Raw genomic sequence first — 27805 nt, 5'->3', positions numbered from 1 at the left:
CTAGGCATCATTCTTTGCAGCTGAATGTACTAGACGTCCTATTTTTCGTACAACCGTGACCCAAGAATGATAAGTTTTATTGGTGAGTCTCAGATTTGACAATGCATCTACTTGCAAGCAAAGGAACAGAGATGATCTTACAACAACGGTGCCCAACATTGTCATCATCTTTTTGTGTCAGAAGGTATGTTCCATGGGGATCATGCAGGATTTGAATCTCATCTCATTTAGGGCATATCCCAAGTTAAAATGTTTATACACGAGAAACCTGCTAAATACGGCATAAGTCATGTGCCTCACAGATGCACATACCTCATTTATATAATGCTTATATCTGAGGGGAAAGACAGTGATGGAAGAACATTGTCTGAGGAACAGAAAAGATCCAAAAGCCAACACAATCAGTGATTTGCCTTTCCAATTGTAGGGCATATATGTGGAACAAACAATAATATCAAGGCAAATATTTGTACTTTCAACATTGCAGCACAGACAGCAATCGTGATAATCTAATACATAAGAAATTATCAGCCTCGATTGCGGTAATGAAACCAAAAAACCAAGCTAGTTTAAAAGATTCACGTGCGTTGCCTGACAAGTGGTAGACCACCCTTACCTCAAGTGCGATAATTGAGCGCATAATGCCTGCTCCATGAACCATGGATCTTGTCGTTGGTGGGGAGGCTTGTCCGCCTCAGCGATACCAGTGTTAGACAAATTGTAGATTCAGTTATATCTTCTGAAGAAGGCTCAATTATTTGGGCTGGTTGGTTTCATTACCGCAAATCGAGGCTGATAGTTTCTTATATATCAAAGCAAATAATTGGTCTTCCTCCTCTGAATTGCTAAGCAACTGCTGAAAAACAAGTTGACATCGTTGGAACTCTAAAATGGAACAGAATGACAGCATACAAGTACGTGAAATGTGACGAACCAACTACTTAGTGCTCCATGAAAATTTACGTAGGAAGTTTGTAATTTTTTCCTTTTTATTCTCATGATACCTGAGAATAAACTTCAGATACTATTTCATCTGAAAAACAAGTTGACAAATGAAAGAAGCAGTTTCCAGTATTTATGGTTTTAGTAAGGAACTTCCATAATTGCCTATTGTTCCAAAAAATCTAAGCCAGTTATAGTGCTTCGTTCACTCCACCACCTTGCATATACTTATGAAGAAAGCAACAGACCAGAAATTGCGTTTGCATAATGGCACAAAATGTGGCGTAGACGCTCTGGACATGAAGTGCAGTAAGTATTCAGGTAACCGGTCACTGGCAGTATTTTACCTTCCAATATTAATGAGCTGCGCAAATGTCTGTTATGTGCAGAGGGTTGACAAAAATACGGAAGTACCAAAACCGCGACATATTCCTATGCCTAATACGGTCTAAGAAAGCCGTTGTCATTCAAAGCGGCTTCCCCTTGTTTCGGAATGGATAAATGTCCTGTTTTGCTTTCAAGGGAATATTATACCACCCTTCCTGCAACATAGTAACGGTAATGGTGATGGAGGTGGAAAGCGGTGACGCATACATCTCACCACAGTAGATCACAAAGGCTCAATAATATGATCTGCTGGCCAGGTGAGATGCGACAGTACATCCTCATGGTCACAAAACCAGTTGTGAACAATGTAAGCTGAGTGAACAGGGGCACTTGAGAAGAAGATGGAAACCGTGTGAAACAATTCATCTGACCAGATGACTTTCTTTCATTACTCCACACTCCAGTTTTAATGGCTTAGGCATCACGTTTTCCTGTTATGGGCATCTGCAGTACTGGTGAGTGGTTTTATAATTCCAAATCGCCTACAATTTCCTGCTTATGGAGCTCCCTCTGTGATATTTTGGTGGTGTTAGGATTCAAAAATGCGACATTCGTTCTGAGTGGCTTTTGCAGCTGTCGTCCTCTTATTTTTCGTCATAGTCCTTTCCAGTGACAGTCCTTCAGGATCACTCAATCAATACACACTTTCTTCCACATTGTGGTTTTGCTTGTAAGCGGTGTCTCTTGGAGCTCAAAATACTTTGGTTACCTAGCACCCACTAGATAGGAACCAGTAATTTCCAAGAATGATTGCCAATCGAAGTCACGGGGTCCAAACTATACATATCGAACGCACGATCCTAAATCGATCACGCGACTGTGGTGGCGGGCGTTGTGATCAATTATTTGTGATCGTCATTTTTATCTGTTTTCCGTCGTTCCTTTAATTGCTGTGAATTACATACCTCCCGAAATTAATGGCAAAAAGGGAATTGTTCCTGTAGCGTACACATCTCATGGTCTTTCGCATGACAACACCAACGACGAGCAGGTAAGTCATCTCCTTTGCAATTACAAGTATTTTTGTAACGGTCTTCTTTTGTCATTGCTGTAGTGACCACCGTATACATACTCATAACGCCCGCCACCAGAGTCGCGTGATCGATTTAAGATCGCACGATCGATATGTATCGTTTGGACACAGCGACTTAAATAGGCAATAAATATTGGAAATTACCCAAGAACCAACAATTTGCCCTCGTTTGACTTAGTTTACATGATGCACTCAAAACTGCTCAGGAAACTTGGCAACGTACTGAGGTCACTGTTCAGGTGCAGTTAGGGGTCAAACACAACAGCGCAACGTGCGGGCCACATCTGAATTTGTGTTCAAGCATGCATTTGTCGCAGTCGTTTCCGTAATTTTGTTCAACTCTTGTATCTACATAGAGGTACGACGTCAAGATATGAGTTCATGAAGAGTGTAGGAATGAGCTTAGAGGACATACGAAGAGAGATTCCAATCTTGCCGGAAGAACTCAGAAAATCTTTCAGATATTTTGGGCGAAGAGCAAAGAGATGGTGATCCAGCAAAAAGAGAAACAAGCGACAAGCAAGAATAGAGAAAAAGCTGTCTTTATCGAAGAGGCAGACTATAAACAGAGGATGCGGCACGTTAAATTAGCGCTTCCTGCGTGCCATGTTGCGCTATTAGCCGCTATATTTTCGAAAGTCAAACTGTGGTTGTTCTAAAGGCGAGGTGGTACGTGTGCGAGCTTGTATGATACGCAGTTGCTGAATTTCTTTTCGGTATCATGCCCATCGTTTGTGCAGTGTATATTTGCACGCACAGAAGCAATAACAAATATTTCGTATTTCAAGTTAGCTCTGTTTCACTGGTGGACTGATGTTAAATACTTATACGGCTACTGACACTGTCGAGAGACGAATATATAAAGTAGTAGTGCTATGCAAACGCCACTGCTCTAGGTCGTTAAGTGAACGCTGATAGCTACTGTATTGCTTGTGGTGAGAGATAATGCTCGGAGTTTAGTGTTCTCAGTGCACTCTTGACACTGTGGATCTCAGAATACTGAATTTACTAACGATTTCCAAAATGGAAGATACCATTTGTCTAGTTCAGACAACCATTCCACATTCAAAGTCTATTAATACCCATTGTGTGGCAATAAACGTGCCGGAAACCTTTTCACACGAATCACCTGAGTACAAATGACAACTTCAGGAGGTCGACAATTCAATCCTGCATCCGGCCATCCTGATTTAGATCCGTGATTTCCCTAAATCACTCCACACAAATGCCGGGATGGTTCCTTTGAAAGGGCATGACCAACTTCCTTCCCCATCCTTCCCTAATCCGATGAGACTGATGACCTTGCAGACTGGTCTCCTCCCCCAACAACAACAAATGACAGCCCCACCAATGCACTGCTCATTTATACCTTGTGTACGCGATGCTACTGCCATCTGTATATGTGCGTATTGCTATCCCATGATTTTTGTCACTTCATTCCGTATTACAGAGATGTTGTTGTTGTGGTCTTCAGTCCTAAGACTGGTTTGATGCAGCTCTCCATGCTACTCTATCCTGTGCTCTCCCAGTACCTAGTGCAGCCAACATCCTTCTGAATCTGCTTAGTGTATTCATCTCTTGGTCTTCCTCTATGATTTTTACCCTCCACACTGCCCTCCAATACTAAATTGGTGATCCCTCGATGTCTCAGAACGTGTCCTACCAACCGATCCCTTCTTCTAGTCAAGTTGTGCCACAAACTCCTCTTCTCCCCAATTCTATTCAATACCTCCTCATTAGTTACGTCATCTACCCATCTAATCTTCAGCATTCTTCTGTAGCACCACATTTCTACAGCTTCTATTCTCTTCTTGCCTAAACTATTTATCGTCCACGTTTCACTTCCATACATGGCTACACTCCATACAAATACTTTCAGAAACGGTTTCCTGACATTTAAATCTATACTCAATGTTAAGAAATTTTTCTTCTTCAGAAACGCTTTCCTTGCCATTGCCATTCTACATTTTATATCCTCTCTACTTCGACCATAATCATTTATTTTGCTCCCCAAATAGCAAAACTCCTTTACTACTTTAAGTGTCTCATTTCCTAATCTAATTCCCTCAGCATCACCCGACTTAATTCAACTACATTCCATTAGCCTCGTTTTGCGTTTGTTGATGTTCATCACATACTCTCTTTTCAAGACACTGTCCATTCCGTTCAACTACTCTTCCAAGTCCTTTGCTGTCTCTGACAGAATTACAATGTCATAGGTAAAGCAAAAAGGTAGGTCACATAGCACACTGTCAATGGATTGCCACTATGTCCATGCAGCATTTCTTAGGCCAAAGGGCATGGTGATTAGTATCTGTGTTAATGCTTTCATGCAGTCAAGGATGCTAAACATCAAAGTGCCACTGAATAAATTGTTAAAATGGTAGAAGTGTGAGACTGGTTGTTTATCAGGGGTGGTGAAATGATTGAGGGCACCAAACTGCATCCTCCTCCAGTACTAGGAGGAGAGCACTATGGGCTGCTCAAATGCCAATGATGCCATCCCAAAGCATAGCCTTGATTTCGGCTTTAGCAGCTGCAAGTCGGTTTGGTGTGAGGCATCATGGTCTGCTCAGAACTGGAAGAACAGACGTGATGTGAATGTGTTGGACTACACTGTGCTGTACCTCTCACAGTGCTCCAAGTGAGCATACAATGGCTGGGGAATTGATCAAGAAGGCTCTGGTACTGCCCTACATTTGCAGCATGGATGAGCTTCAGAGCAGATGGAAGCTTTTTTCTACTTTGCTCTGACAAAATTTAATTTCTTTATTGTTAGGTTATTACACTTTGATGCATACATTATTCCTATTTGCAGTGTTATTAGTTGGCATCTGTTGATTATTTTACTTCATAGATAAAATTATTTTGTCTCTGTTTGATATCCTGAGAACAAAATGTAATAGTAGTGTACAAGACTAGTATACAAGACCGTTAAGATTAACACAATGAATAAATATTTATGTACTGATTTTAGTATCATTTTTTCACTACGTAGCTTAGACTATGAGCTACAAGTATTATGGTTCAACTACTCCAGTTCAGTCTGTAAACATAACAGTAAACATAAAAATTACTCAGATCCAGGATTGCGATCAGATAGTATGCTGTAGATAAATGGCTCATACTTCAGTCTTTGATTTTAATAAATACGTAAAACATTGTAAATAATTTCCTGTTAAAAATATTGTTGCTGTTAGTGTAACTGATAGCGATAAGCTGGATTCTTGAGGTTAATCATCATTCTTTTTCATGTACATATCCACAGCCATTGTAAATTCCTTCAAGGAAATAATTTTACTCTGTAGACTATTATTTTATTTTGAAACAAACTCTTTATTTCATTATTTAGCAGTTAGTTAATTTCTCGCCCTTGGGGATTATGAAGCTACATACAGTAAAAATTTTTATTTCCGTAACACATCAGTGGAACATATTGTCTATAAATAATAAACAATAATTTTATATAGGAAGATGACTCCTTCAACTTAGTCATTGTTTTAATGGCTTTTGTCAGGAGAGAAGAAATAAACTATCCATGTTGGCCTGCAAATGTTAGAAAACTGATTCACTGTGTTTGAGAGCAAGTGTAATTGCTGATTGATTTTTTTAGCTCTTTCTTTAAGGCAGCCAGTGGAATTAGAATTGAGAATTATGTTGGAAAATAGTGGGGTGGTATGAAACTTCCTGGCAGATTAAAATCGTGTGCTGGACCGAGACTCGAACTCAGGACCTTTGCCTTTTGAGGGCACGTGCTCTACCAACTGAGCTACCCAAGCACAACTCGCACCCTGTACTCACAACTTTACTTCTGCCAGTACCTCGTCTCCATAGAAGCTCTCCTGTGAACCTTGCAGAACTAGCACTCCTGGAAGAAAGGATATTGCAGAGACATTGCTTAGCCACAGCTTGGGGGATGTTTCCAGAATGAGATTTGCACTATGCAGCAGAGTGTGTGCTGATAAGAAACTTGCTGTCAGTTTACAACTGTTTGCCGGACCGAGACTCGAACGCGGGACCTTTGCCTTTCACGGGCAAGTGCTCTACCCAAGCACGACTCACACCCTGTTCTCACAGCTTTACTTCTGCCAGTACCTCGTCTCTTACCTTCCAAACCTCACAGAAGCTCTCCTGCGAACCTTGCAGAACTAGAGCTCCTGGAAGAAGGAAGGAGGTAGAGCACTTGCCAGTGAAAGGTAAAGGTAACGAGTTAGAGTCTCGGTCAGGCACACAATTTTAATCTCCTGGGAAGTTTCACAGCAGTGCACACTCTGCTGCAGAGCGAAAATCTCATTCTAGTGGGGTGGTATTATATTGGTGACAGTAAAGCATCATAACAATATCATTGTTGCCATCCTGTGCAGGGAGAAAGGAGATGCAGAGGTCATCTAAAAGTGGATGAGTGAGGAGGTGGTAAGGAATCAAATTTTGTTTGATATTTGTGTGCATGGGTAACTGAGTGAGTGAATATGCATTATTTTCTTACTTCACCAATTGCACTGCCACCATCCATTGGCAAGGCTGACCTGAACACAAGGCTACTAGCTAGCTGCCAGCAAATTAAACAGCATTACCTAGAGTAAAGAAACAGTGTTGCTTCATGTTATACAGTCAATATTAAACTGTAGGTCCTCCTATACCTGGTTGGGTAAGTCAGTTAAAAGGTTGGAGAGATGCAAGGGCATTATTACCATGCCTAAAAAAGCACTGATATGTTCATTTTCAGATTCGGGCAGCTTTACCTTAGTAGGAACTTACAGTAAATAAGAGAAAAAATATTTTTATTTAAAATGTAATAAAAATTGTTTCATTACATGACACTTTTGATAAGTTGGGATATCAAACATATTGCCAAGGTTGAGTTAAATTTGTCATAGCAGAATCTCTAATTCCTTTCTCTGGAGGAAAACATGCATTTAGAATTGCTACTAATAAAAATTTATGATGGTGCCTGTCATACTTGTATTGGTAGTATTTTGGCATGTGGTTGTGTTGTGCAGACTTGGTGTGTCAGCTACCCGATGGCTCTGGTGGTCTGTGTCGTGTTGCCAGTGACTGTCCGTCAGCATCCTCTGCTGAGGCATGTGTTGCCAAAGGCCTTGTCTGCTGTCCCAGCACCACAACATCCCCAGCACCTGCCACTGGTGTTGGCATCAAAAGCAGGCAAGGTATGTGTCTTCACTGTAATATTGCCCTTTCTTTTATGCAGTTATTTTGCTTGAAGTACTTAAAAGAGCTTATAACTCTCCTAATTTTATTTGCATTAAATTGAATGTGAACTTCGTTCTCATATAACTAAGACTGAGCTTTCCCTATCTCAGTTTTTCAGTTGAAGCGAGTAATTGGAATATGTAATAGATTGTTTCTTTTCTAATAATTTTTCTATGAAAATATTGGTAAAAATTTCAGAAAATACTTTTTGAGTGGAGATTTCAACTTCGAAAGTAGTTGTGTGTGAGCATAATTAGAGGTTATCAATTTAAATACTCGTTTTGGGTATTAGGGCACATCACTCTCTCTCTCTCTCTCTCTCTCTCTCTGCCCCAGCTGTTGAAAGAACCCACTTTTTAGCTAATGTAAGGTATGAAAAAATACAAATCAGTCCATGTCAATGGTACAGTTGCACTAATGAATTTCATTGCTGTTTTACACCCAATCTAGAATAATTCTGTTCAAATCATTATATCACATGTTGTTCATGTTTTTCCTAACTGTGAAGTGACTAAAATCTGACTTATATTGCCACTCATGCATGCATTAATTTAGCAATGGACCAGTAGTGAATATTATTTTCTAATAAAAACTGTACTGAGATGCCAGTCTGCCCCAACATTCCCATGGACTGATCTTGATCCTTTGATTTTAAATGAAGTGATTGGCTTGATCTGGAGACTTCGGAATTCAGTAAAACACTGCTTATTTAAATTCTGCTTGAAGGCAGATTTATGTGTAATTTATTCTGAAGTTTTCTTAGTATGTAACTCATTATGTTTAACTATAACTAATTCTGTAAAAATAGTTCCAGGCTCAGTGAAAGAGTTGTAAATATTGTAAAAACATATAAAAAAAGTACTGAAATGTAAAGAAATTCTAAAAGTTTCGTACTTGTTCGTAACAAATGTAACCCAGAAGTTGAAAACAATGGATTATTTGACCCAGTTTGAAGTCAGCAGGACAATACTCTGAAAGAGACTGTTGTCTGTTGTCAGCACTATCTGACGCAGAACATAGTTTTGGGCTGCCATATGTCTTCATTCCAACACTTTTTTCTATAAAATGTTCTTGTTGCCCTTCCAAAAATACCTAGAAAATGTAAACCATTTCACTTAGTGCCTTCTACACAGAGAAGTGCTTGCTTATTTACATCTAGGTGTACTAACTTAACACAGGATTGGAAGATTAATGCAAATTTATTTTCATTACAGAGGTAGTGTAGGGTATAATTCACATATGACAGTTTTGTCCCTCAATAAATCATACTTGTGTGTGTGTGTTTGTGTGTGTGTGTGTGTGTGTTTGCGACCTTCATTAAACAATCCACTCCACTTATATAAAGATGTCTGAGTTCTCTTTAAAAAGGCGATTATTCCATTAAAATTCATCATTGTTTTTTATTCTTCCAGACTGTAACATGAAACAAGCAGTTTAATTATGATATCATCATGAATGAACCTCAAAAGTTCCATGTGTGTTGAAAAATGTTTTGTCAGTGCAGTTGCAATACATAATTAAAGGATTTTGAATACCCTACCCAAAAATAATTAAGCACAATGTAATTAATTGTAGGATAATTTTGTGGGTTACTATCATTGGTTACTAAATCATAAGTGATTACTGACATGTATTATGTGAATAAGCCTTAAACGATAGGATTCTTGAGAACTGATGAATGAAGTTTCACAAGTGTTCACTGAGGCTGGCAAAAGCAATGGGGCAAAGATATATTTCTGATAAAAACAGTGTAGCAAAAGGCATATCAGCAGTTCAGTTATGGTATGGCTCAGTGGAAAAAAACAAACAACTTCAGTCCTTAGTATTTTTGTCTTGTTTTTGTTTATACAGAATGTGAAAAGAGTGCACAACTAGCTACAGTGAATGAGTGCCCACCTATTGAAATGACTCCTGGCAAGAATATAGCAGTACCAGGCCTATTCCCCTACCTAGTGAGTATGCTTGGAACATTAAATTTGTAATTATTGTCACAATTATTATTGATTTATTGTTTTTAGTACATACTCTTAATACTTTATGTACACTCCTGGAAATTGAAATAAGAACACCGTGAATTCATTGTCCCAGGAAGGGGAAACTTTATTGACACATTCCTGGGGTCAGATACATCACATGATCACACTGACAGAACCACAGGCACGTAGACACAGGCAACAGAGCATGCACAATGTCGGCACTAGTACAGTGTATATCCACCTTTCGCAGCAATGCAGGCTGCTATTCTCCCATGGAGACGATCGTAGGGATGCTGGATGTAGTCCTGTGGAACGGCTTGCCATGCCATTTCCACCTGGCGCCTCAGTTGAACCAGCGTTCATGCTGGACGTGCAGACCGCGTGAGACGACGCTTCATCCAGTCCCAAACATGCTCAATGGGGGACAGATCCGGAGATCTTGCTGGCCAGGGTAGTTGACTTACACCTTCTAGAGCACGTTGGGTGGCACGGGATACATGCGGACGTGCATTGTCCTGTTGGAACAGCAAGTTCCCTTGCCGGTATAGGAATGGTAGAACGATGGGTTCGATGACAGTTTGGATGTACCGTGCATTATTCAGTGTCCCCTCGACGATCACCAGTGGTGTACGGCCAGTGTAGGAGATCGCTCCCCACACCATGATGCTGGGTGTTGGCCCTGTGTGTCTCGGTCGTATGCAGTCCTGATTGTGGCGCTCACCTGCACGGCGCTAAACACGCATACGACCATCATTGGCACCAAGGCAGAAGCGACTCTCATCGCTGAAGACGACACGTCTCCATTCATCCCTCCATTCACGCCTGTCGCGACACCACTGGAGGCGGGCTGCACGATGTTGGGGCGTGAGCGGAAGACGGCCTAACGGTGTGCGGGACCATAGCCCAGCTTCATGGAGACGGTTGCGAATGGTCCTCGCCGATACCCCAGGAGCAACAGTGTCCCTAATTTGCTGGGAAGTGGCGGTGCGGTCCCCTACGGCACTGCGTAGGATCCTACGGTCTTGGCGTGCATCCGTGCGTCGCTGCGGTCCGGTCCCAGGTCGACGGGCACGTGCACCTTCCGCCGACCACTGGCGACAACATCGATGTACTGTGGAGACCTCACGCCCCACGTGTTGAGCAATTCGGCGGTACGTCCACCCGGCCTCCCGCATGCCCACTATACGCCCTCGCTCAAAGTCCGTCAACTGCACATATGGTTCACGTCCACGCTGTCGCGGCATGCTACCAGTGTTAAAGACTGCGATGGAGCTCCGTATGCCACGGCAAACTGGCTGACACTGACGGCGGCGGTGCACAAATTCTGCGCAGCTAGCGCCATTCGGCGGCCAACACCGCGGTTCCTGGTGTGTCCGCTGTGCCGTGCGTGTGATCATTGCTTGTACAGCCCTCTCGCAGTGTCCGGAGCAAGTATGGTGGGTCTGACACACCGGTGTCAATGTGTTCTTTTTTCCATTTCCAGGAGTGTAAATGCAGACTTCCTTGTCAGGCCATTATCACAATATGTTTCTTATGCCATAACCTTTAAAAATCATGAAATCTTTGTAGAAAGAAATGTCTTCTCTGTTTCAGGCAGTACTAGGGTATGGTAATCTAAGTGACAGCAAATGGCTTTATGCTGGTGTGCTAGTGAGTGAATCTTCTGTGCTCACCTCTGCACGATGCCTAGGAGATTGTAATCTGTAAGTATTAAGTCATCAGGTACATTATAGCTTTCTACAAAAATAAAATTAAGTTAATATAATTTACCACACATTCCTTGAAATCTGCAGTCACATCCAGTCATACCCATGGCTCAGATATTGACAGTCTCAGAAAAATGTAATCAATATGATAAAAATCTCTATTTACAAGTTCTGCCATGAAATTTTTTACTGATTAACAAAAATATTGTTATAACTGTACACTAGCAATCACAAGAATCACTTCATCATCCATTACAAATTTAATAAACTGTTACCTTCTCCCTACCTCTTCACATGAATACTCAGTTCAAAAATGAACCTGGAAATTTGGCTGCCAAAGTTAGTAGAAATGTATGTATTTATTAAAAGATTGATGTGTCACATTTACATGAAAGATCTTGCCAAGAACCTAAGAAAAGTATGGTCCCACATCAAATCACCCATTAACCAGTCTGGTTTGGCAATAGGAGACAGAAAAAGGAAAGCTGAAGTTTTACATTTCCTCTTCAAGAAATCATTCGTGCAGGAGGATTTTACAGATACCATCATTTGACTGTCAGACTGACTGCCATGTGGAGTTAATAGTAAGCAATTGAAAGAGTTGAAACAAATAAATCACTAGGTCCAAATGGAATACTTTCTTATTTAATGTAATTGGACAGTTACTTATTTAGCTCTTCTTGGTTGCTTTCATAGTTTAATTCTTATATGCCTACGATTGCTTGTCTACAAAACACTTGTAAATGTGGACGGCACTCTTGGTGCTTCGACATCTTCCGCGAAGGGCAAAAAGAACGAAGTAAGGGGAGTAGGTAAAACTACTCAATTTGTTCTTATTCATGGACCTACTCTATTTTGTGGCGCGAGGTTAAACTTTTCTTTAATGAAAGTTTCTTCTTCATCCAGTTTGGGTAACGGATGGATTACTGTTGCTTTCGTTGCTTGTAACAATGCAGGGAGACCTGGTTTGGAATCCTTTGAAACTCGTGAAATTTTGGCTTATCGTACTATACCTGTATCTGAGATTATTATTGCTAGTGAGGGTTCCTACCTTATGCCACAGGGGAGTTTATCTTTGTCTTGTCATAGACGTGTTAAGATAAATTCTGATTGTAGTATTCACTTATGGGTGAAGGCTAGTGGTCCTTCTTCTTTGGAAGATTGTCGCATTGTGGGTGACTGTACTCTGTATAACCATTGAAAGCAGTTCTCAACAAAAGGCCCTTTTAAGGGCCAAAATACTACACATTGATCTTGCCAAAAGCCGAGAAGCGATTCTTCTTGGTGTTGTAGCTCTCAGGGGCACTCTGGGATGCTCTCTGGGTAACTCTCTGGGTGCTCAATAGATGGCTCTCACAGTAAAGCGCGTGACCTTGAGTAAAGTACAGATGCACACAATCTACAGTGCAGTTGTCATTTCTTTTGAACAGCAGCTAAATGGCTCAGTATGGTGCTGGCCTCCATTGGTGACACATTTCGAGAGTAATATGTTATATATTTTGCTTTCTGCATGTGCTTTTATAATTAATTCTTAAGTTAATAGTACTAGGGTAGATAGAGCAAATGGATACAGGACTAGTTGGCTGCAGCTCCAAACAGCCAAAATCTCTTCAGGCTGTCTTCAGCCTGATGCCTAAAGGTGTTGTGGTTGTGGAGAATGTGTTGCATCACTTGGGACACCTCAGGTAATTACTTATTTAGCTCATGGGCTCTGCTGCAGGGTGTGCAATGTAGGGAAGCTGCCATCACTGCAAGGTGACTGGCAGGCTGGAATACACTTGCACCACTTGAGATGGAGAATGAAGGAGGAGGCGGTCTGGCCCGCCCAGTCACCCTTTGAGTGGACAGGTGGCCACTCCTCCAGCAGAGTCTGAGCAGGCACATGGGGACAGGTTTTTTTTTAATTTTAATTTTATTTAATTTAATTTTTTTTTTTAACTCGAATGTTAGGCTTATTACGGAGCCAATAAGAGAAATAGCAAAATGCAATGTATTCTCAGTATGTCTGTATGGGGGTCTCATCCATGGTGTGGAGGAGATCCTATCAGTAGCTATTGAGGATGCAGGGTACTGTTGTCTGCAAGTTGTGGCTCTCGTCAACACCAATGACACCTGTCACTTGGGTTATGGGATCATCCTCAGTTCATACAGGTGACTGGCAGTAGTAGTGAAGACTATTGGCCTTGCTCATAGGGTATAACTCAGTTTTCAGCATCATAGTCTAGGTTGCAAGCAGAACTCAGTTTTCAGCATCATACCCAGATTTGGTCGGGATCATTTGCTTTGGGGCTGACAAGAGGGTCTGAACCAAAGGCTCCACGGGTTGTGTGAAGATCTTTGCAGCTTTCTGAAGCTGCATTATGGGCTGAATTACTATAGAACTCAGTCATAGTTCAGGAATTCACTACACAAAGAAAGCAGCTACATGGATAGCAGGGTACTTGTAGAGAGCATAAGGGTTTTTTTTTAAGCTAGGCAGTAGATTGACATCCTCCAAACACTCACCAGGCAGTATGCAGAGTGAAATTAGACTGTATATAAAGTAAAGACACTGTAGCAGTCAAAATTTTAACAATAAATTGTGAAGTATTTGCATCAAAGAAGCAGAATTTACTTCCTTTCAGGAAATTTGTTGCAGTCAAATTATTCTCAGAACAGAGAGCTGGCTGAAACCCAGAGTAGAAAGCTCTGAAATATTAATTATGGCGTGGAATGTGTATCAAAAAGAATGATTAGATGGCATGGGGGTGGGGGGTTGTTGGAGAGAGTGTTCATTGCGGCTGACAAAAATATTGTCTATCAAGTTTGAAATTGAGTCTGATGGTGAAGTTATCTAGACATGAGTAAAAGGCCTGTGGGAACTAAAATTAGTTCTTGGACGTTTTCACCAGCCACCCAATTTTACCATGACATTTTCAGAATCATTCAAAGAAAGGGTACACTCAGTGGTGCAAAAATACCCAAAGTGTGCAAAATTAGTTTGAGGCAATTTTAACCTATTGAATCTATGGATTAATTGCAGATGGTGTAGTCAGTCAGTTTTGTGAAACAGTTTTGAACAGTTTCCTGAAAACTGTCTTCAACAGCTGGTTAGATAGCCCACATGCAATGAAAATATTTTAGACCTTGTAGCTACAAACAGGCCTGACCTTATTGACAGTGACAGTAGAGACACACAGGTTACTTATCATTTCATTGATGTGATAGTGGTTAACAAAGTTAATAAAGCCATTGAGGAAGTTGTGAGAGTATTTCTGCTAGAAAGAGCAGGTAAGCAGTTGTCATTATTTGTGAATGGTGGATGTGAAGGAATTATGATTAAAGTTTAAACTGATTGTAAATTACTCTCTGAAGAAGTAGATGTATTAAGCACGGAAGAGGCTCACCATGGTCTATTAGACTGGTTTATTAAACTGGGAAAAAGCTGAGGAAGCAAAGGCCGTTGCACTCTCAGTTCAGAATAAGGTGTGAAAATGACAACAGGCAAAAGTTAGAAATAAGTGTGTTTGTAAAAGGACTAATGTGTGAAGCTTACAACTACCACCATCATACCTTAATGAAATATCTTGCTGAGAACCCAAGAAAATTCTGGTTCTACATAAAATCACTACACAGATCGAAAGCTTCTATCCTATCATCCATTGCCCAGTCTGGCTTGCCAAAAGAAGACAGCAAAGGGAAAGATGAGGATTTAAATTTTCCATGTAAGTAATCATTCACACAGGATGATTGTTAAAAATGCCATTGTTTGAACATCACACAGACTGTTGTATGGTGGACATTTCACTTCACTTCAATTCACTTACTATGGTAAGAACCATGGTGAGCCTCTTCCGTGCTTAATACATCTACTTCTTCAGAGAGTAATTTACAATCAGTTTAAACTTTAATCATAATTCCTTCACATCCACCATTCACAAATAATGACAACTGCTTACCTGCTCTTTCTAGCAGAAATACTCTCACAACTTCCTCAATGGCTTTATTAACTCAGAAGCAACTGAGTTGAAAATAAGTCACCACGTCCAGATAGAATCTGAGTTTGGATTTACAGAGATTACTCTGAGATTGGCCCCTTACTTGGTCTGCATTTATCACCAGTCTCTCATCTAGCACAAAGTCCGCAAGGACTGAAAAACAGTGCAAATGACTCTTGTATATAAGAAGGGTAAAAGAATGGACCCACAGAATTAATGACCAATATCATTAATTAGTTTGCTGCAGATTTCTTGACAATATTCATATTTAAAGTATACCTATGTCAGAAAAGCTGTCAACAAACTAGCACAGGTTTAGAAAGCACAGCTCTTGTGAAACTCATCATGTAATTATCTCACATGATATCTTGCTAACAATGGATTAAGAGCAATGGGCAGGTTACAAATCTCTAGATTTCTGGAAAGAGTTTGACACATTGCCCCCTGCAGACTGTTAGAAGTCTGAGCATACTAAATAGCTTCCCTGATATGTGAGTGGCCCAGTGAAGTGTGATATGAATGCTCTTGTTCTCTATATACATAAATAACTGGATAGATTGAGGTGAACAGATAAATGCACCTCTTTGCTGATGACATGGTAGTATATGGGAAAGTATTGTGGTTGACTGGCTGTGGAAGAATAAAAGATGACTTAGGCAGAATTTCTATTTGGTGTGATGAATGGATGAATGCCCTAAATGTAGAAAAATGTAAATTGGTGCAGATGAAAAACAATCCTGTAATGTTCAAATACAGGATTAGTGGTGTGTTGCATGCCAGATTGACTAAATACAGGGTGAAGAAAAAATACCACACTTGGAGACCAGTATGCATTTCCTCATCCAGATTGAAGATAAGTTTATATAGCAAAATCATATTGGGTAAACGAGGAGATGGTAACACTGTCACATTGTGCAGCACATTGGAATGTACAGGGGAATGTGTATCATCCCACACTACCGTACCTGCTGTCGTAGCTCACTGAGTGGGCTGCTGGAACATCAAACCCATGTCCACCATCAGACTATGGTTGAATTCTTGTCACGATCATTTTCTATTTTTTAGACATCCAATCTGTAGTCCTCATCATTTATAAGCAGACTACCATGTCAAATGACAATAGCCTATCACAAGACAGTGGAATTTATGAAACTGTAACTGGTCTTGTCAAATTCATATGGGGCAGCTTCCTGATGGAGTATACAAAGGATGAATACATTTCAATATGCTTTTCATGCTGGGTGCATCTAATAACACTTTAACCAACACCAGCAACTTGAAAACCACATTCAGTTTTATGAATGACCTTCGCACCAAGTGGAAGATAACAAACATTTTATAAACAATGTGATATGGAGTGATGAATCTAGCTTCACTCATGAAAGTATTTTCAACCTCCACAACAGCTGTTATTGGTCAGAGCACAACCCAAATATTGGCAGCTGAGAGGACACTGGCGGTGCATTTCTTGCGAGTCTGTCTTTGGCCTCTACTGATCTTCTGGCAACCTCTTTGCTGCATGGTGTGCTTACGCCATTTCAATGTGCTGGTGCAATTCTCTTGTGGTTGAAGAAAGGAAAATCAACAAAACACCATCAATACAAAAACAAGCTCCATAGAACACTAAAGATCAAATAGGCATTTGTAAGCAGTGCCATGGAAGACTGGTGCTGTGCGTGTGCAACTTCTGAGACTTGTGAAGTATATTGCAAGAAAGCTATATGCAAAATGTATGTGTGACTTGTATATGTGGGAAGGTCCGCAAGCAGGATGGGTGAACTTTCATATGAGATAATGTGTTGCCACATGCCAGAGAGACATGGTGCTCCTACAAGCTTTGACAGATGTATGTTAGTGTAAACATACATCTACATTTACCTTTATGTATAATCTTAAACTGTTCGCATATTGGCATTATCGCCTGCACCCTTTGCTCTGTGGCTTCCAAGGCACTCCCATTGCACTCTATCAATGGTCTGAACTGACATTTTATGCACAAAATCTGCACATATGACAAACCAGCATGCACACAGTAGGACGCTCCACACTTGACTATCCAAACAACTTTTCTGGTTTCAACGGCCTAAGTGGTTAGAATGGAGTAATTCCCATTCTATAGAAAGTAGTTTCTCACAGGTGTAAAATTTACCAAACTATCAGTTTAGTAATTCAAGCTTGCAAAATACTAATGTGAATTCTTCATGGAAGAATGGAAAAACTGATACAAGCAGACCTTGAGGAAGATCAGTTTGATTCTGGAAAAATGTGGGAACATGCGAGGAAAAACTGATCCCATGACCTATCTTAGAGGATAGTTTAAGGAAAGGCAAGCCTGCATTTATAGCATTTGTAGACTTAGAGAAAGTTTGTGACAATGTTAATTGGAATGCTCTCTTTTGAAATTCTGTAGGTAGCAGGGGTAAAATACAGGGAGCGAAAGGTTATTTACAACTTGTACAGGAAGCAGATGGCAGTTATGAGTTGAGGGGCATTAAAGGGAGGCAGTGGTTGGAAAGTAAGTGAGGCAGGATTGTAGCCTTGTCCTGATGTTATTCAATCTGTACATCGAACAAACAGTAAAGGAAACCATAGAAAAATTTGGAGTAAGAATTAAAGTTCAGAGACAGGAAATAAAAACTCTGATGTTTGCCGATGGCACTGTAATTCTGTCACAGACAGCAAAGGACTTGGAAGAGCAGTTGAGTGGAATGGATAGTATATTGAAATGAGGATATAAGATGAACATCAACAAAAGCAAAAGAATGATAATGGAATGTAGTTAAATTAAATCATGTGATGCTAAAGGGTGCAGATTAGATGAGTTTTGCTATTTGGGCAGTAAAATAACTGATTATGGCTGAAGTAGAGAGGATATAAAATGTAGACTGGTTATAGTAAATAAATAAATAAAATTAAAAAAAAAAACATTTCTAAAGAATAATAAATGAAAAGCACCAGTTTGCTTTTGTTCTACAATATTAGTTTTATTGCTAACCGGTTTTCGGTTTAGAAGGCCATCTTCAGACATTAAATGTTAGCAATAAAAATAATAGTGTAGAACTAAAGCAAACTGGTGCTTTTCATTTATTATTATAATGTTGTTCTACCAAGAACCGACAGAAGATTCTGTTAATATTTCTAAAGAAGATAAATTTGTTAACATTGAATATAGAATTAAGTGTTACAAGACCTTTCTGAAGGTATTTGTGTAGACCGTAGCCATGTATGGAAGTGAAACACTGACGATAAACAGTTTAGATAAAAAACAATAGAAGTTTTCAAAATTTGGTGCTACAGAAGAATGCAGAAGATTAGATCAGTTGATCACAAAAATAATGAGAAAGTACTGAGTAGAATTTGGGAGGCAAGAAATTTGTGGCATAACTTAACCAAGATTGGTTTATAGTTCGCATTCTGTGACATGAAGGGATAGCCAATATTTCTGTTGGAGGGGTGTGGAGGTTGTAAATCATAGAGGGAGATCAAGAGATGAATACAGTAAGCAGATTCAGAAGAACGTAGGTTACAGCAGTTACTTGGAGATGAAGAGGCTTGCACAAGATAGAGTAGCATGGAGAGCTGCATCAAACCAGTCTTTGGACTTAAGACCATGACAACAACATCAACAACAACAACAACAAGTGGCCAGAAGCAGAACATGTTACTCTACAGAATAGAGATGTTGCAGCACAGTGGGGATGTCTAAATAGCATTGTAATGTTAGCATGACACCATCACTCTGATACAGAAGCCTGTTGTGCAGAGTGTAATCTTGAAGCTTCTCGTGAAATAGGGCACCAGATGTGCAGAAATTTTGAGGAGGCTTCAGAAACATTTTGAGGAAGAAATCCTTTGAAAGACACAAATGTATGAATGGCATAAAACATTTGTAACAGGGCAGGTAGCTGTGGAAAGTGCACCCCACAAAAGGTGACCATGGACAAGCATCACACTAAACATTCATCCCATACAAGATCTTATTGCAAAAGATCAGTGCTTAAACCTTTCAAACGTTGCTTCTAGAGTATGAATAAGCTATGGAAGTGCTCAAGCCATCATTGCTGATAAGATCAACTACAAGAACTTGTCTACTATGCAATCTGATACTTTAATGGGGGAAAACAGTAGGAAATTCAATTAATAACTGTGGAGCATCCTCAGAGTCCAGAGTCGTGATACTGCATTATCCCATGTTTGGACCACTGAAGGAACGACTTGGAGGACACTGGTTTGATGACACTGCAGAGGTTTAGGAGTTCATGCACAAGTCACTGTGCACATGTTTTTGTTCTTTCTTTGTGTGGGGGGGGGGGGGGGGGGAGGGTACTATTAAAAAAGTGCCAATGTGATGGGAAAATTTTTGTAAAAAATTCAGAACAGTACGTAGAAAAAAGAAGTGGTGTTCAGCAATGTAAAACTGAGCACATCACAGAACACAAATGTGTGGCATGCTGCAGCTACAATATCAATGAGAGATAAATGGAATCAGTTAACTCATATAAATACCAGGGTATAATTATTTGTATGGATGTGAAAATGTGAAATAGAATGATAACATCCATCTACATCTAAATGGATACTCTGCAAATCACACTTAAGTGCCTGGCAGAGGATTCATCAAACCACCTTCACAATAATTTTGTATCATTCCAATATCAAACAGTGCGCAGAAAAAATGAACACCTATATCTTTTCATGTGAGCTCTGATTTCCCTTATTTTATTATGATGATCATTTTTCCCTGTGTAGGTCAGCATCAAAAAAATGTTTTCACATTTGGAGCAGAAAGTTGGTGACTGAAATTTCGTGAGAAGATCCCACCGCAATGAAAAACGCCTTTGTTTTAATGATGCCCACCCCAAATACAGTATCATGTCAGTGACTCTCTCTCCCCTATTTCATGATAACACAAAACATGCTGCTCTTCTTTAAACTTTTTTGATGTATTTCGTTAATCTTGTCTGGTAAGGATCCCAGGCTGTGCAGCAGCACTTAAAAAGAGGATGGAAAAGTGTAGTGTAGGCAGTTTCTTCAGTAGATCTGTTGCATTTTACAAGTGTTCCGCCAGAAGCCTACAGTCTTTAGTTTACTTTCCCAACATCATTTTCTCATTGTTCTTTCCAATTTAAGTTGATTGTAATTGTAGGTATTTAACTGGATTTATGGCATTTAGATTTAATTGACTGATTGTGTAACCAAAGTTTAATGGATTCCTTTTAGCACTTATGTGAGTGACCAATTGACAATTTTTGCACCATGCAGATCTCTTTTTCCAAATGTTTTGCAATTGGTTTTGATCTTCTGACGACTGTACTAGATGATAAACAACAGCATCATCTGCAAACAACCTAAGACAACTGCTCAGATTTTCTCGTAAATTGTGTATATACAACAGAAACAGCAAAGAGCTGGACACTATCATGGGGAGTGCCAAAAATCACTTCTGTTTTACTTGATGACTTTCCATCAATTCCTACGAACTGTGACCTCTCTGAGAGGAAATCACGAATTGAGTCAAATAACTAAGATGATATTCCGTAAGCACCCAATTTCGCTACAAGGTGCTTGTGTGGTACCATGTCAAAAGCCTTCTGGACATCTAGAAATACAGAATAAATTTGAAAGCCCTTGTCAATAACACTCAACACTTTGTGAGAATAAGGAGCTATTTGTGTTTCACATGAACTATGTTTTCTAAATCTGTGTTGACTGTGCATCAATAGACCATGCCCTATGAGGTAATTCATAACATTTGAGCTCAATATATGTTCAAAAATCCTGCTAAATACTGATGTTAATGATATGGGCCTGTAATTTCGTGGATGATTCCTACTACCTTTCTTGAATATTGGTGTGACCTTTGCAACTTTCCAGTTCTTGAGTATGGATTTTCCATCAAGCAGGTGGTTGTATATGATTGTTAAGTATGGAGCTATTGCATCAGCATACTCTGAAAGAAACCTAATTGTTTTACAGTTGTGATCAGAAGTGTTGCTTTTATTAAGTGATTGAAGTTGTTTCACTACTGTGAGGATGTCTACGTCTACATTACTCATGTTGGCAGCTGTTCTTGATTCAAATTCTGGAATGTTTACTTAGTCTTCTTTGGTGAAGGAATTTCAGACAGCTATGTTTAGTAACTGTGCTTTGGCACCACTGTTGTTGATAGTATTTCCATTGCTGTTCTGCAGAGAAGGCATTGATTGTGTCTTGTTGCTAGCATACTTTAAACACTACAAGAATCTCTTTGGATTACCTGCCAGGTTTTTGGACTATGTTCCATTGTGGAAACTATAATAACTATCTCACATTAAAGTCTGCAATAAATTTCAAGCTTTTTTGAAAAATTGCCAATCTTGGAGATTTTGCATTTGTTTAAATTTGGCATGCAGTTTTTGTTCTTTCTGCAACAATTCAGTAAAGTTTACAAAAAAGAATTCAGGTTTGTATTTGGTCTCCATTTATACATAGAATTTACAGATTTACAGCTGAGTTATCAACACCCCCCCCCCCCCCTTCAAATCATAATATACCGCAGATATCTTGAACAAAACATTGTGCACAGTAGTTGGAACAAAGCACAGGTCACACCAGTCTATGAGAATGGTTGCAGAGAATCTGAGGACTTATTCTGAAGTCACATGTAATGAGGTATCTCATCGAGGATGACTTCCTTCACACTGGCTAGCATGGATTCCAAAGACATCACTTATGTGAAACATACCTTGCACTTTTCTCACATGATTTCTGAAAATCATTTGGCTTACCAATGCTTATTAACAAAACATCAATGATCTGACATCAAACCAAATTTGTGACAGGATTCAGAATTTCTTGTAGGGAGGATGCAGCATGTCATTTTAGACAGTCATTACCAGATGCAGAAATAACTCCATGCATGCTCCAGGGGAGTGTGTTGGACCCCTGTTGAGTGCTTTATATAAATGACTTAGCAAACAAAAGTAATCTCAGACTTTTTGCAAATAATACATTTAACTATACGGAAGTGCTGTCAGAAAAAAGGTGCATGAAAATCAAATTTTAAAGAAATTTCAAAGTGTTGGAAAGACTGGCAACTTGCTTCAGATGACCATAAATTTGAATTTATGCCCTTCACAAAATGCAGAAACGGAAAATTGTAGCACTGTAATCTCATGAGTCACAATTGGAATCAGACTCTTGGGTGAAACAGTCTGTGGGTACATGAAATGGAATAATCAATCACATAGGCTCAGATGTAACTGAACGTGATAGCAGTCCTCAGATCATGGATAGGATATTGGGGAAGTAATGCCAGTTACTTAGGAAACTGCTTACTCAGTGCTCAAGTGTGTGGAACCCATACCTGATAAGACTGACAGGGATATTGAATGCATACAAAGAAGGAAGCACAATTTGTTTCACTCACAGGAGAGTCTCATGGAAATGCATCTGAACTGCCAAACACTTGAAAATAGAGGCACAATTTAGAGGACCAGTATAAAGAGAGGAATATACTAAAACCATCCGTGTTGTACCCAGTGGTGCCATAAAGACACGATTAGACTAATCATATTGTGCATTTAAGTGAGCACTTTTCACACTCTGTATTCAAATGCACTGGTAGGAAACTTAATACCATACATGGTATTGTATTTTACTGTATTGTATTGTATGTTAACCGGGGACCTAGAAACGACGGAGAGGCTCTGTCCCCGCCGCAGTCGCAGTGGTCCGCAACGCCACGACTACTACCACAGTCACTTCACCCCTCCACCGCCCCACACCGAACCCAGGGTTATTGTGCAGTTCAGCCCCCGGTAGACCCCACAGGGAACGTCTCACACCAGACGAGTGTAACCCCTATGTTTGTGTGGTAGAGTAATGGTGGTGTATGTGTACGTGGAGAACTTGTTTGTGCAGCAATCACCGACATAGTGTAACTGAAAGCGGAATAAGGGTAACCAGCCCACATTCGCTGAGGCAGATGGAAAACCATCCACAGTTTGGCTGGTTCACAGGACCTCGACACAAATCCACCAGACGGATTCGTGCCAGGGTCCAGGCACTCCTTCCTGCTCAGAAAGCCATGCGTTAGACCGCATGGCCAACTGGGCGGGCTACCATACATGGTACTACAGAAAGTTCCCTTTTCCACACAATTCCATAGTTTAAAATGAGTGGTTGTAGCTGCACAATTTAGAGGTTTTCTTAAAAATGATGCTTTATAAACAAAACAATTCTACAGAAAAAATATGCAGTTGACTAATTCCACTGTGGAATGCCTACCAGCATAACAGAAACAAAACTTCATTGATATCAATGTCATATTTGTGAAAGGCTGAAAGGGACAATAAAAAATGGGAGAACTCACTTTGCAGCACCAAATTCTCTCTTTTCAGGAAACTCTCTCCTGGCCTGGTTAGCTGAATTATAGAGCAAGTTCACCTTAAGTATTACAAAAACTAATAATGTATTTCATTATTTATGAAACAGCAGTTTCTCACAAAGTATCAGTATATCATACATACCTTGGACAATGTACAATACTTCACTGCGAAACAATCTTTCCATCACTCTCCATGGTGACATACTGTTGCACAGACTCTCATGTGTATTTGGGGTCAGAAGTTACATGCTCCTTGTAATATGCAGTGAAGGAACAAAGTAATGCAGTGTGTTACACCACTCATCAGGAAGGGGAACGTTTGTCAACAGACCTGGATGAATTCTTGTCATGTTAAAACAACCATAATATGGTTTGCCACTAGAAAGAAATTGTTTGTTAACATTAACTGTACTCTTCTCTTCAATCTCTTCCATCACCACTGCCTCTAGCTTGCTAATAGCACCCTAAACCTAAACCCTGCTGCTTATTAGTAACATGTGCACACACTTACCTGAAACACGTACGTAAACAAAATTCTATATAACTGCTCAGCTATGTTTCACATGCTGGAAGAATTTTTCTATAGATAATTGTGAATCACAAATAGATATCAACAATATTTACTGCTAGACATCATAAACTGCACCTAGAGGCCCATGGCTTACCTCCCAAGTGCAGATGGTCTGCCAGCCTACTTCTGAATTTCGTAAACTCCAAGAAACTCCTGAAATCGTTCAAATATTGAGACACTTATTTGTAATTCTTTCTTGTATTCAGCCTTGGAGTTGTCAAGCACACTATTATTCTCATGATGTGGCAAAAAAATTTCATGACCTCTTAATTTAGAAGCAGTGTAATAAAGTTGGCCAACCTTTAAGTCTCTCTGCATACTTCAAATGGTTCAAATGGCTCTGGGCACCATGGGACTTAACTTTCTGCATACTTCCTTCTGCCTTCTGAAAATCTTATCATATCGCCTTTATCTTACGAAACGTGAAGTGCAGGCCAAGTGAACAAAACAATATTATTTGCCAAGAAAGTTACAGTGCTCTAACTTTTTCTAGGCTAAATTTGTAACATATAACTGTGGTTCACTGGCTTATTGGTGTATTCTCTGTGATGTGCATGGGTGGGACAAAGATAAAAAGTTATAGAATAAAATTATTTTTTCCTATAAATAAAAATACCTTATAACACCATCTTAAGCCTGAATATCACACAAGACACACACTCTCAAAGTGAAAATGCCACCCATGAAGAAACACAGCTATGGACCAGTATATTACAAAAAATAAGCTCAAAGAAAGTTACAACAAGACACTTGGTTAAATTTCAAGCCATCAAATGCAGCAGCAAGGCAGTTATTAATGGACAGATGGGTGAAAAAGGATGGAAAAAAGTGTAAATTGCGAACATTTCAACAGAAGAAATGCAGGAACCCACATACAGTGAACCAGCAAGCTGTATGTCAAACACGATGAATGCCATCCCTGGAAAACATCAGGATTTTTTTCCACTAAGTACACAAACTGAAATAAGTGATGTAAGTGGTCAGGCAAGAAATGATTTACTCCCTGTACATAATTTGAAATTACGCCATCAAAATGTTCACTCACTCTCAAATAAACTAAATGAAATAGAAATAATGTTAAATGACCTAAAATATATTTCTGTACTGTCTTTACAGAACACTGGCTCAAACAAGATATGTTGGAGCAAACACACATTCCTCATTTCAAACCTGCAAGCATGTTTTGTGGGAAAATATTGAGTCATGGGAGTACTTGTGTATTTATTAGAGAAAATGTTGAATTCAATAGTGTAACTAAACACCATAAACTGTCCTTTGATAAAGATATGGAACATTCTACAGCTGAACTACTGAGGCAAAATACAGTTATTATTTGTGTATACAGATCACCAGATGGAAACAAAAAAGTGTTTTACAATTGCATGGAGGATCTCTTGGAACAAATTCACTCTCCCAAGAAGAATATAAATATATGTGGCAGCTAATTGATTTCTTGAAATCCAATAATTTCAGAGATGACAATTTAAATCTACTACAATTGTTCAACATCAGTGCAACAGTAACTGAACCAACTCAAGAAACACCAATCTCTGCATCTATTATTGATCAGATCTTGATAAATAGTGCAAATATGCCTATAACATACAAGTTGTAAACACAAGTTTTAGTTATCACAATGCTCAAATTTTTGAAAAAGAATATTTCAGGACACTCAATTCCCAGTAGAATACAACACACTGTAAGGAATTTCGGTACAAAAAATTTGGAATATTTTTGTTCACTCCTGAAGGGTGGAAGTTGGAAAGATGTAAATGACTTTAATGATACCAATGAGAAATATGATAAGTCTATGGCTACATTCAAACATCTTTAATGGCTTTTCCCAAGAAAATACCTACATCTAATTCTACTCAAAAAACAAACAAGTGGATTACAAAAGTGGTAAGGATATCATGTCAAAATAAAAGGATATTGTATGAGTACTCCTAGGAGAATACTAACCTGACTTTATTACATATTTCAAAAGATACAAGAGAATACTAACACTGAGTTATTTATAAAAAAATAGAAAATGACAAAATATTGTATAATTCCAAAAATAAAACTAAAGCAACCTGGCAAATTATAAGGAAAGAAATGGGCACCAGGCCAGTTAATCACAGTAATATAGAACTGATTATGAATAAAAATAAACTAATTGATCCCAAACATGTAGCTAGTACTTTCAACAATTATTTCTCTAATATAGCACACCAGTTAATAAATACACACCTTGACAAACAGCCAGCCAGTCATTCAGATCAAAATATTCATCCAAACACATTATTCATGTATCCAGCAACACCTAAGGAACTGTCAAGAATCCTAAGAGAATTACCTAATAAATATTCAGTGGGTGTTGATGAGAAACCAGATGCTATTATTAAAGTTAGTGCAACATTTCTTGTGGAACCACTAACAGACATAGTAAAGTCATCTTTTGAGTGTAGTGTGTTTCCAAATAATATAAAAACTGTAAAAGTAACACATTTGTGTAAGAAGGGTGCAAAAAGTGATATTATTAATTATAGTCCAGTTTCAGTATTGTCAGGCTTCATCAAAATTATGGAAAAAATGTTCCTTCGGAGATTAACAGTTTCCTTAAATAAAGAGAGGCTAATAAGCAACTCCCAACATGGGATCAGAGCTGGGAAGTCAATGCAGACAGCAAATTTTGCCTTCTTAAATAATATTAAAATCAGTGGATGATAAGCAACACATCAGTATCAGGGATATTTCTGGATCTAAGTAAAGTGTTCAGTGTTATTGATCATGGCATTCTCTTGGGTAAATTAAGTAACTGCGGAATTAGAGGCCAGTCTGAAAACGTGCTCCTGTCGTACCTCAGTAATCATCAGCAGATTACAGAAATAAAACACAAAGTTAGTGAAACACAAAAAATTTCTAGTTTTTACAGTGATGAGGAGAAAATAAAGTATGGATTCCCACAAGGGTTAGTTTTGGGACCTGTCCTATTTCTGCTGTACATAAATGACTTGGTTCATAAAATACATGATGGAACCACTGTACTCTTTGCAGATGACACTAATATTCTAATTAAATCACAGAATGAGTAAAATCTGCAGGAGGCTGCAATATCAGTTATGCATACTGTAGTGCACTGTTTCAGACCAATAGGCTCATCATAAATTCTGAAAAAGCTGTGGCAGTTAACTTTCATACCACCCACAACCTCCAGCCAGCAAACCCTGTTTTCACTATCGAAGAAAAAAAATTGTGTTGAAGGTCAGTCATACAAAATTTCTAGGCATTCATGTCCAGGCAGAGCTGAAGTGGAAGGTGTACCTACACAATTTAAATTAGAGATTGAATTCATTAACATATGCTGTTAGGATCCTCACTCAGAATACAAGCTGCTCACCAGTGCTGACAATGTACCATTGTAACATACTGTCGCTACTTATGTATGGAATAATTTTTTGGGGGAATTCTACAAATTCTACAAAAACATTTAAAATACAGAAAATGATTATCAGGGTGATAAAAAAAGCTAAATGCAAGAATTCCTGTAGACCATTTTTTTAAACTCAAAATGCTGCTGCTGCCTTGCTTGCACATATACGAAATACTAATTTTCACAAAAGGGAGTATCTTAAAAAAGGAAAATCTCTTC

At 39.2% G+C, this 27805-nt stretch overlaps 2 protein-coding genes across 2 annotated transcripts in view; one reads left to right on the top strand and one right to left on the bottom strand.

Annotated features, from left to right (window-relative positions):
- Nucleotides 1-27805, bottom strand: part of LOC126464102 (rhotekin-like) — a 755639-nt gene that overhangs the window by 173816 nt on the left and 554018 nt on the right. The window lies entirely within an intron of this gene.
- The window catches only part of LOC126464143 (serine protease snake-like), an 80461-nt gene that overhangs the window by 44749 nt on the left and 7907 nt on the right, over nt 1-27805 (top strand). The window contains exons 2-4 of the mRNA XM_050096212.1: nt 7363-7530; nt 9425-9525; nt 11143-11252. Of these exons, the coding sequence (XP_049952169.1) occupies nt 7363-7530; nt 9425-9525; nt 11143-11252 (379 nt within the window). The remainder of the gene's footprint in view (nt 1-7362; nt 7531-9424; nt 9526-11142; nt 11253-27805) is intronic.

Source organism: Schistocerca serialis, chromosome 1 (assembly GCF_023864345.2).
Source record: "Schistocerca serialis cubense isolate TAMUIC-IGC-003099 chromosome 1, iqSchSeri2.2, whole genome shotgun sequence".
In the NCBI taxonomy this organism is placed as follows: Eukaryota; Metazoa; Arthropoda; class Insecta; order Orthoptera; family Acrididae; genus Schistocerca; species Schistocerca serialis.
Note: the sequence above shows the minus strand (reverse complement) of the source record. Positions and strands in the feature narration are given on the sequence as shown.